General features: G+C 33.9%; 1 protein-coding gene across 3 annotated transcripts in view; it reads right to left on the bottom strand.

The window, feature by feature from the left end:
* The window catches only part of LOC135134756 (protein doublesex-like), a 214,930-nt gene extending 202,494 nt beyond the window's left edge, over positions 1–12,436 (bottom strand). For all 3 annotated transcript variants that reach the window (XR_010281374.1, XM_064063584.1, XM_064063583.1), the window contains exon 1: positions 11,933–12,436. Coding sequence is in view for 2 of the 3 variants with exons in the window: in XM_064063584.1 (XP_063919654.1) it covers positions 11,933–12,356 (424 nt within the window). In the remaining variant the exon portion in view is untranslated. The remainder of the gene's footprint in view (positions 1–11,932) is intronic.

Raw genomic sequence — 12,436 nt, forward strand, 5'->3', positions numbered from 1 at the left:
GACTAGAATAACTGAATAATTAACAATGGAAACGAATATATAATAACAAATGACAATGACAAACTAAATTTATTGTTAAACTCAATTAACAATAAACCAGTTGGTTATTTTATAATATAGTGGACTCATGTCGATAGGTATGTTAAGATAAGTCCGTGACATTTCCTTCACAGCGTTGGATGTCATGACTTGAAGTGCACATTTCCGTCTACTGTTTCTACCCATTCAACGTGGGATATGAGCACACGTTGACAAATTTGCATGTGGTAAACGTTTTAAATACATTTATATGGAAGTATATTTAAAATTCCACACCATGAACCACATAAAAAATCCTTTAAAATGACACTCTAATATGGCTTATAAAGAACTGTCGCTAAAGGAGGAAATATTCTAACCAGAAAAGGCAGTAAACATTTTTTAGTTAAACTCAATTCAAATAGGGTGTCAAATGGAGTCCACATTACTACTTTTAGTAGCTTTTTTTAAGTACACAATTCAACAAAATTTACCAAGATTTGACTGAAGTGTTTATTTAGCGTTTAGAATTCTTTACTTTTATCATAAAAAATCTATTTCGAATTCTACACAGGCACAAATTGTTTATTTACCAATATAAAACACTAATATTCTTATTAACACCAAGTTGAGAATTCTAGACGACCTTTTTAATGACAAAGATTACAACAATGGAATGTTCACTGATGCGCAAAACTGAATTATAATACCATTAAATTAAATTGAATGTAATAAGTATATTTAGAGCATGCTTAAACACCTTCCCAAAATTATCAATTTACATGAACATATTTTCTGTGCTACCAAAGTTGCGAATGACAATATTAGGTTATGTTCCGTGAATTTAGAGAATAAGCAATTTATTTGATACAATTAACCTTCGATGGCACAATTGGTGGAGCGGTGGGGTGCAGTGGTAAAGGTATTTAATAAAATCAAATAACGTTCAGAACACCGGACATCGAAATCTTTTGTTTTTTGTTTCATTTTAAGTTTTCCTTGTTTATCCGAGGTGTTTTGTACAAAAATCAGAATTGTAGTGGTACTCCTACGAATTATGGGATCAAACTCATGGCTGGATGAAATAGAAGTGAAAGTTATCTAATCTTTTTGAAAAAGTAACACCACAGTGTCCATTTTTTTCTGCAAGGAGACCCAACAGTTATAGTTTCAAAAATTTTGGGAATCAAATATTCATGAAAACAGAAAAAAATCACAGTGCCAAAGCCACGGATTCCACAAAATCGAGAAAATTACGCGCGTAAAAATTAAAAGAAAACCAAATCTATCATAAAATCTGTACACGTACTAACATTCATAAATTATAACTGGTGCACCGACTTCACCTCTAATCAGGCAACATTTTCAAGGACCTGAATCCACGCGAACGGTTACGCGTGAGGTAGCGCCATCCACATTAAAGGATTGTCGGACGTGGAGATAGCTTGCCAATTTCAAATTTTGCAACAAAAACTTGGCCAACGCGTCCAAAATTACAATGAAAAAGTGTGTAATATTCGCTATTCAAACTTCTTCATTGCTTCACGTTTTTGAAATATGTACTTGAAATACTCGGGGACAAGCTATTTTCCTTCGTCTTACAAAACATCGCTGGTCAATTTTACCAGTATTAATCATCACAAATTCAGTGTGTTTTTGTGAAAATCATCCTACAACTTAACGAAGTAAAACGATCGCGGTATTAACCCAATAGACACCAAATGTGCTATTTCATCGCGACGTTGTGGCTATCTAGGTTACGTTTTGTTCATTTGCATCAACTAGTGTTAATCATTCGCAAGATATCAGCAGTTGACGTACAGACCATGTGATGTATATTATATAAATTTGTCGTTATTATTTATTTCATTATTTGGCATATAATCACATACCATACCATCCATATTTTTTTAAGGGTAGGCTAACATCGGACACGAGATAGAAAGCTAATGTTTATCGGAAAGAAAGATAAGCTTACGTGTATTAATCATAGCCTACTCCAAACAAAAATTTTGTAGGTCATGATATTTTATGACAGACAGACCAGAATCTGTCTGACCATCCCCACTAAAATTCTAAAATTTTTGTCAAGTAAATGTCTTAAGGTCGATATACTTGTAATTTATTAATCTACCCTAATCTCCATTTTAGGCATGAAGATCTTTGTTAAAAAAACATAAACATGGTAGATCCCTAAGTATATTTTATTGATTTATCCCTTCCAAAAACTTGATGACATCATCTCAAAAGTTTGCCAAGTATCTTCTATTTCGTATTTAGAAGGTACAAAATTTACAATTTGACTTTAAAACTACAAAGCGGATAAAGCTTAAATCTTTCAAAAACTAGGCGACTTTTTAATTTATTTTTTTTTTAATCTTACAGAGTGACATGTTCCTTTATTTATAATTTAATAACATATTAATTACAACTTATTTTACCAACATTAAAATAAAGTGAGGCATATATAAAATTATTAATTATTTTTCTAACTTAAGTTTATAGCACGGTCAGACAAAATCTGCTATCGCCGCATGATATAAGTAGCTTTAAACTCACTGATAGTGAAATTACGTCTAAATATAACTGAACATCTGTCATTCTCTTCTCCTCGCGTGGCGGCTTCTATGTAGATAAATTACACCGTCGTTAGGTATCTGCAGTTGCCAACCGTGCCGACTTTGACGGCTTCACAATTTGCCACTTCATTCTTTTTTTGCTGCGATCTTGTTGGCTGCGAATTTTATGGCAGAAAAACTAAAATATAAAACTTAGAGTGTCGATAAAAAATGAATTAATAACAACTTATTTTATCCAATGCCAACTCCGCTGAGCTCCTTAACGAACAAAGCTTGATGACCATCAAAATGGGTCATAACGAGGTACGTGATCAACTTTAAATCAAAATGAATCTTATGGCAAAAACTTTGCATTGAAAAAGTGGTTTTGTTCAGTCACATACAATTATATAAATATAATTTACGTCCTTTTGTACAGCTGTTACAGTAAGCAAATCACTACACAGCAACTACGTATTCATACAACTAAAGAAAAACATGTTTATACAGGGTGTTATTGAAAGGTACGTACAACAACATTTGACAGTTCTTCTAAAAGTCTAAGAAGTCTGAAAAACTTATTTTGCGTTATCAAAATTATAAGGGGAAAATTAACCCTTATCCAACCTTTTTAGACGCTACTGAAAGATAAATTGGTAAAATTAATTTATTTTAGTAAATCTGTAAATAAAACTTTTGTCAAGACTAAATGTTTCTATAGAAACGAAAAATAATCTTTTTATCAGAGGCGTACAACGAATTTTTTATCTCTAAAAGGAAAACACTTTTACCTGAACTTTTTTTTAACTTTTAGCACCCATACTTCGAGACCAATCGCCGATTTTATTTTGTACGTACCTTTCAATAACACGCTGTATCTTACCCAACTTTTCACATTTACATTTGGACATCCAAAAATTACTAACTCTGTACATACGAAGTTAGAAAAATACCATGTCTTTGGCAAATTCAGTGGGATGTACACAAGTTTTGCAACAGCATAACAAAACTCGAACTTCACCCAAAATTTCATGGGACCTACAATATACTTATTTTATCTCCAATGGTTCGTTGTTAAGTATAAAAATGTTAGTGCAACAAAAATTTTTTTATACTTCAATAGATCTTGCCCTAAAAGCCTATTTTCAACTAAAGATGATCAGCTGGTCGAATTTATATATACAGTGTGTTTAAAATAAAGAACACTATCTTTTTCAAAATCTAGGAAAATGTCGATCTGTCAATTTGTGTGCCGACAAAGAAATTTTTTTAGTTTCGGTGGATATTTTTATTGTGTAGAATATATAAAATTGAACTGGTTGCACGACTTTTTTGAAAAAAAAAATTATAATAAAATGTAGGAGTCATAAATAAACCTACATAGTTAGGACTTATTTATGCTAACTACTTACCATACAAAAATAAAATCTACAGAATAAAATTTTACAATTAATCTAAGAAACTGGAAATGTTAATAGGTAATTGTGTATCAAGACCATACAGAACTTTTTCGGCCGATCTGAAGTTTAAAGCCGAGGCCTACAAATCAGATGAGACCGAAAGAGTTCTCTTCGTTTTTTGGGTGACCATGGAGAAAAACAATTGGTTAATGTAAGTGGCTACGAGATTAAAAATTCTTTTTTCGTCGTTGGAAGAAAAACCCTGCAGATTTGATTAAAACCAAAGCACTAATTTGCTCTTCTACGAAGAAAGAAATTAGTACTGTCATGGTATTCTAGTACAAGGGTTTTAGTTTTTACAACCGCTTAGAGAGACTGTTCCATTATAATGAATGTATAAACCAATTGATGTTTTCATTTTCCTCAAAAAAATCCATTCGGCGAATGGCTTCTTTCATGTTTTTACTACGTTTCATGAGCCCAAGAGTATGAAAAAATAGATTTCCCGTTTCCGTCTGTCTATCATTTTTGTCGATTTTTACTAAACAAATAATCTCCGGAACCAAAATTTTACGTGTATGTATATAAAATTTGATGATTTTAAATAATATTGGGTACATAATAAAACGCTAACCAAAATTAGGCTAATCATTCCCATCAACAATTTGATGACGTCACTCCTACATTGGTAGTTTATGAATCCGTCTAAATTTTTTACCACAGGCATCAAAATTTTCGCAAAAAATCCAAACTGTATAACAACCTTTTGGGCCTTTCTTTTTTCTAAACTGTTACTACTATCTCATTTTTTGTGTAGAGGTCAGTTATCACTTATCACAGATAAAATGTCGTAAAATCAAATTTTATAATTTTTCAAGGCAGCGAGATTTGGACTACACTTCACGAGGGAAAATCTGTCGAAATAACCTTCGACCAATCTGTTTTACTTATAGGGGTTATTATAAAATAAAAGCTTGCAATCTCAAATTTTATAATTTCACGAAAAAACTGGATCTTCGACCGTATTTAAGGGGACCAACATATTTATATTATTTTGAGCGACGATTTCAAAATTTTCAACTTTCTGGAGAGGAAATAAATTTTAATGGAACCTGTCTATAGTTCCATGGTTGAAATCTAATATGTAAAGACAAAATTGAAGGTCAGCAACGACAATAGACCACAGATCAGACCAAACCGGAGAACAAAGATGGACGCAACACGAAAGACCACAGACACATTAACCACAATGACACACACTACACCACAGATTATTATCAACCGCAAACATTAAATAAACGAAAATTAGAGACCTGTGTTTCATATAAACACTCCTACAAAACACCCTCAAAACAAACTACTTCAGAAATATGTAGCATCTACACCACAATCCAGTGGCAAACATAGGCTACCTACATTATTGAAGAACTCCTACAGTGTGTTATCTTAAACAGAGTGGCTTGTATATTTAGATTTATTTTAAACATATCTTTACTTCTTGGAGAACAGTTCAGAGAAGTATTGTAATAAATCATTCTTGCGGATGTTTTAATTTCAGATATCTTTGATATTCAACTGCTTAGCTTAAACAATATTTCTTCTGAAATGTACTACTTTTGCAGCTTAATAACCCATTTCTATATTTAACTTTTAGACAAAAACTTACCTTTGCTCAAAAATTATCCAAAGGGATTTTCTGAGATTATTGTAAGGCGGGAACATTGATTTTGGGATAACGGAACATGAAGCAAAAGTTATTTAATTATTTCCAAAAGTTGACGACCTTGTCATACAAAATTATAACATCAACGTTTTTTTTTTAATAGGCTCTGAAACGTGCCACTATTTGTGCGTAAGTAATATGCTTTTATTTTTCATAAAAAATATTAAACTATTAAAAGTAATTTATTATACCAATTATCTCAAAACAGGTCATCCACTCTGCCTTGTGAGAACGTCGTAAAATTACCTTTATTTTTATTATTAAAGTATAATTAAAAATGAAAGATAAAAAAAGGCTCTTGCATCTTCCAAGGTACTTATTGTTACGCTTGTAAATAATTTGACGTTTTGACTAATAACATATATGTTTCCAATTATCATTATTGCAAATCTGTATCGCAATTTTCAGGTTATTTGGATAATAGTGGAAAAAAACTGGTCGAAGTTTATTTCGACAGAACTTCCCTCGCCCCTGAAGTCTAATAAAACAAATACAGCTGCGCGTATGTATCAAATGAGTTTTTCCTTAACCAAATTAGTAGTATTAGTATTGTATTGCCAAATTTTCGGGACAATGGAGTTTCTGATTTAATCTATAAAATAATTTTACTCATTCATTAATTTTCTTGTGTAGCCCAGTATAAGCAATTAAAAAAAATGAGTCGAAGGTTATTTCGACCGAACCTCCCTGTCCCTTGAAATATGATCCGACAAATCCCACTTCTTTAAACCTCTATAGAGTAAAAATCAGCGGAATAAATAACACACCCGCAGCCCCTGCGTCCCCAAGTACGAAACAAAATAAAATATATTTAAAGAACATAACCGACCAAACAAAATGTCCTCTCAGCACTATTAGGAATCTTAAGTTGACATGTTTGTGTTTATCAGTACATCGAAAAAATGTCACGTAAAAATTAGTTTGATTTGAATGAGTTTGTATCCTAAAAATATACCTAAGACTAAAATTATTAATTAAGCCACAACCAAATAAAATGTTCTGAATATTATAATTCTTATTTGATGATTTTTAAATAAAAACGTGCGTACGAGAAATATAGGGTGACGCGTTTATAATTTCACCAATAAAAAATTTGTGCTGACGTCATCAACATAGATAATACTAGTCATAAAAATAAAAAAGAAACTGCCAAGTTCGGCAGTTATATCCCTTGTTGGTACTGCAACGTTATTATACCTCCTAAACGTTTTTGCGAAAATTTGAACCTTTAGAGAAAAAACTGAAAGTGAATACAGTATTTTGTTGTATAACATTTAAATCATTTTAAAATAGAATTCACTGAGATGACGAGAATCCACTTTTTCCGTACTCTAGTGGTCATGAAACGTCGAGAAAACATGAAACTGGGAAGTCGTCCGATAGACTCGATTACCATTAAACAAAATTATTAAAATCTGTACAGTGTCTTGAACATTTTTATTAAAAGCAAATTTTTAGAGAGTTTGTTTTTCAACAATTTGTCGGTTAGTATTACACCTAGTTTTTCCATGTTCCAAGGGGAATGAAGAAGAGTAACGGAAAGTAAGTAAGCAGGCCTACTTTTATTCTTAATACTAATAACATTCGCGTCGGACAAGGTTTTACGATGTCTGATAAAGACGAAAAGTTTACTGCAATACATCGCCTGAGATCTGCTCAAAGTAAATGGTACAATCAGTGCAAAAATAAGATGTAATTACAAAAAATTGAAAAATTGAAAAATAAAAAACATCACCTCGTTTTCTGAAAACTACTCGTTGATTTTTAATATTTTTTAGCCAAATCATTCATTATTATGAGCGGGTTACTCTCAGTCAGTATCAAGCAAAAAAATCGCCAACGTGTACTTCTGAATAAATAAAACGTTTTATTGAGCAAGCACCAGATACAGATAAAAAATACTTGTTCTCAAAGGCAATTTGATCCACACCAATGTAATAATCATTATTATCAATGCCATTCTTAGGTTGCACTGATTATTATTGCTGTTCCTGGTGCATGTAGCAATAATAAATTGAAAGCTATGCCAGTACACACGTAAAAGATGGGACATGACATACTTCACAATAAAATCCCTTACAAGAAAAACAAAACTAAAAGGTCTTTCACTCTTTGTTTCTGGAAAAAAGTACGCGAGGACCCATAAATGATTTTAGGTTCCTTTTTTCAAATTATCAAAACGGAAAGTCTACTTGCCAGGTAATTAAGGTTAACAAATTAGGTGTCCAACCAGTAACCATCGCTACACTTGTACATCCGGAACATCCAAAGACATATAGGGTAAATGTGTACAAGAGTACGCACTTAGTGTAAAACTGTCAACAACTTTTTAATTTTTTTGGATAGACAAATTTTATGATATAGGTTCTTTATATACATGTTTAGAGATCAGATATATTTAATTGTACGCCCCAACACCACTATATTTTAAGAGTAATTTCAATTTTTGTCAAGATGTGTAAATGCGCACTCTTAGACAGTTCATTGCACAAGAGTGCGCATTTGAACGCTTATGAGTACGCATTACATTTTATAAAAAAATATTTGTTTCTAAGGTGAAAATAAATGGGAATAAGTGACTACAGACGACACATAAAACGGGAGACCTATTTCTTTGTACTCTAGGGGTCTTGAAAAGACGAGAAAACGTAAAAATAGAGAGTCGGTCGCCGGACTCGATTACAACACGCTCAGGAAGTAAAAATAAAAAAAAAATCACCATAACCACCACCACACAACTTGAGAAGCAGTACAAAGTAGTAGAGTTAAATAATTCATTATCGTATGATATGTATCTCCAAGACTATTAGACTACGTATTGCAAGCAATGCGCACTCTTACACAATACCTCGCTGCGCACTCTTGTACATTTGTACATAACCAAATGTTTTCAAAGTTAAAAGCTTTTGATGGACAGAAAGTGTAAAACTGTTAGTGTATAACGACACCTTAAAAGTTACAACTAATGAAAATTATTACTGTAAAATAAAAGAACTGGTACGTACCTTACAAAAAACTAAAACTATGAGTGGTAAAAATTACATCCACACAACGTGTGGACATAAAATCGTCAGTATGACCAAACTATAAACTATATTCAGGTCACTTTTGCACCTTTATCTCAGGTTTAACATTAAATTCTGAATGGTATAACTTCATCTTACCCAGATGGCACTAATAAGCAGAAATCATCAGTGCGTACTCTTATACATATGCGCACTCTTGTACACATTTACCCTACAGAACACTGCTTTTATCATCCGCAACAATCCTAGGTAGGACTTAAATCTTCGGAACAAAGACAAATACTCAAATTCTGTAAATATATTGTTCTTAGCTTGACGGGGGAAGGTTAATTTAGAACACTGCAAATATGACGCATATATGGTGTCGGTATCGTGAGCAAGCTTATATTTCTTTATAGTTGCAAAGTATAGTGTTTGTAACGGATTTTGATGGACCATGAAATTAGTACGATTAGAATTAGATACACTTCACATAAATGTCCTACTGAACAGCACTGAAAACCACAACGTTTACATGCCAAGTGCGTAATTTTCCCAATTTAACGAAAATTAAGAAATGGGGCCGTCAACTTCATAGTGGTACTCTGCATAATTGTAATGAAGTAGCTTTAAATTTTCATAGTTATTATAAACATAAAACTGAATAAAGATCAAGAAAATGCCCTCATAGCCCATATTCACGATGTGGTCAGCAAATTTACACAAACTGAAAATCTTTAACCAATAGAAAACCCTTCAGTAGCAGATCAACTGGTTGAAGAAAATCCTAGAAGCTCTCCGACAAATTTATGTCGGTAGTCAAAAGTGTCTCAAAAGGACATGTCAAAATATTGTTAAAAAGAATTTCCACCTATATTCCGACAAAATTACCATTCGCATCAACTGCTGCCTATTGATCACCCAGCTCTAGTGGCGTACTGGCAATTAGTTTTAAAATAACCTTGGTAATGATAACCCATTGTCAGACATGACAATTTCATTGATGAAGCCTAACTTCACTTGTAGAGTTAACTCCAAAGTGTAGAAGTTGCCCCTCAGAATTTACTGAACTAGTTCCACCCTCGGAAAGTTGAGAGTATAGTTGGCTAGATCACGCAGGAGTGTAATTGGCCGCTGATTTTTTAATAACACTACTGAAACAAGGTACAGAAAGGAAATGTTGTAAAAGTTCCTGAATCAGTTAGACGATGAAGCTTGGTTATTTCCAACAAAACGAAGCTGCAGCAAAAAGTTTGTTCACTAATGCTATGAGTTGTCTGTTAAATTTTTACAATTTTCCTAAATATACATATACCTACTACACAAACCATGGGCGCCCATAGAAAACTTTCTGGGGTCTGGGGGCACCCATAAATTTTTGTAATATACTCTATACCTGGATATATATAGAGTGTTAATAAATGATGTACATCTAGTGGACTAAGAAATTCGTTTATTACTGTACCGCTTCATTTGACTTTCTACTGAATTAATTAATTAATTGTCAACCTCTTGTTAAACTTCGAACCAATATTTACCGTGTATTTCTTTAAATCACAAGGGTTACAGAAAAGTGTGAACTCTTGAAGAAGATAAATTTATTCTCGTTCTGGCTAAGAGACTGATATCAATACTCAATTTCTGCCGCCAAAAAACTGTATTTTTCAGAAGATTAAATTTTTTTGTCCAGTCGTGTTCACAGTAAAATGATATAAATTCTTACTGTCATAAATATATAAGTGTATACAGAAAGTTCCAAGTTATAAAATTAATCAACATACATTTTCAGAACGTAACTCTCGATTGTTAACAGACTTATTATTGTTATGAAATCTTAAACATAACTTATCCACAAATCTCTCTATATAACACAATGGCAATTTAAAAAAAAGAAACAGTTTACCTTCATCATTTTTTTAAATATCCGTCAAATTTTTCAAGACGTAGGTATTTTAAAAAATTACTTACTTAGCTTACAGAATTCTATCCATGAAACATTATCGACTGTCTTTGTCGGAAATGAGATACAATAAGAGCAATTTTTTCGAGAAAATCTGATTCCACTGTCAACTACGTCTTTTGGGTAGGGTCTAGAGTTCTGTAAGCTGAAAACAGTCATGAAAACGCGTTCTGAAATTTCACAAATAATTAAGATCGATTTTTAAAAATTAATAATAAAAAATGTCATGACAATGCGAAAAAAAGATGATGACAAATTGTTTAACCAAAAATAAAAAACTACTCTTGTATTATATAGCACAAATTATGGACAGGTTTTATTTAAAATTTCGTAACAGTAAGAAGTCTGTTAATAATGAGATATCACAATCGGAAACTCTCTATGTTTTAAAAATTAACAATGACAGCTAACTGACAAACGCACAAACCAAAACATGGTTACATAAATTTTATTATCATTAGCGCCAACGTAATGTCACAAAAAAAACTTAATATCAGCTGCAAAAGCTGATTTTTGCCCGGCATTGCTGATTAATTAATGATTGGCAAAGGAACGTCGTCATTAATGACGTATACGCATTGATTCGTTCTCCAATTTTATTAAGAAATTGATGCAAAACTCCCGGGGGATGGGAGGGGGCGTCGCCTCCCTTCCCATGGGCGTATATAGAACGGTGGCCAGTGATATTAATTTACAATAAAATGGCAAAATATTTTCAGCATCTTTCGCAAATAAAATTTGTTTTAATCTACTTCAATTATGTGATCAATTAATTATTTAATACGGTCGACTGATTGTGTATCGTCTGCAAAAAGCTCGGAACACAGTTGTAAAGCCCGCCGATTTTTTGAAATTTCAAAGCCGCCCTTGATACCGGAATCTTGTATAATGAACCACCCACCCGTCCACTCGATGGTTAATAATATAATTGTTTTTTGTGAATATACACAAAACGCTGTAAAAAATTACGGATGAATCGCATTCTATAAAGGAAAGTTATTGGGAATCGAAGTTTACGTTGAATTTGCCTATTAGTAGAAATTACATCACCCTTAATTAAGAGCAATAAAAACGTAAATAAATTTTAACTAGTATGTTGGTAATTATTATTACATTTCTTGGTGTTTTAAGTCCAATCAAAGTGCGAGTAATTTCAGGTACGAAAAAGCTCAGTACAAAAAAATCACAACCGGAAGTTCCGTAAACCGCCACCCGAAATAAATGTTAAAGGTGAATTGGCGGTTTTGTGAAAAAGCAGGACGACTCACCGATCGTGCCCACATTGACCGAAGTGCTGGAGGGCACCGCCGGCACCGGTGTCATCTTCCGGGCGAGCGGCGGCGGGTTGGAGCACTGCGACGAGGCCGAGGAGTCGCAGTCCACCGGGTGGACGGGGGAGGGGCTCTTCTGGGGCACCTGGAGCACGTGCGGGTCGACGGAACCGCTGCGCATCATCGCCTCGTCCTGTGCTTGGGCCCGGCGGAGGGCCGTCTGCATGGCCATGACGCGCTGGCGCTCGCTCGTCAGGCGGCACTTCTCGCACTTGCACGTGCGGTACTTGCAGTACCGCTTGTGGCCCTTGAGGGCGATCTTCATGCGGTGGTTGCGGCAGCGGGCGCAGTTGGGCGGCGTGCGGGGCGAGGCCGACGTGCTCGACGCGTTCACGTCCATCTTCGAGTCGTCCGAAGACATGCTACTCCATGGGCACTCGCGGCGCAACAGGTTCCTCGCGCGGGCAATGCGTTTCCACGTGGTGCAACCTTGTCGCGAAC

This window comes from Zophobas morio, unplaced genomic scaffold (genome assembly GCF_036711695.1).
Source record: "Zophobas morio isolate AGI-343-1 ecotype UQ-CSIRO unplaced genomic scaffold, CSIRO_AGI_Zmor_V1 ptg000023l, whole genome shotgun sequence".
Classification (NCBI taxonomy): domain Eukaryota; kingdom Metazoa; phylum Arthropoda; class Insecta; order Coleoptera; family Tenebrionidae; genus Zophobas; species Zophobas morio.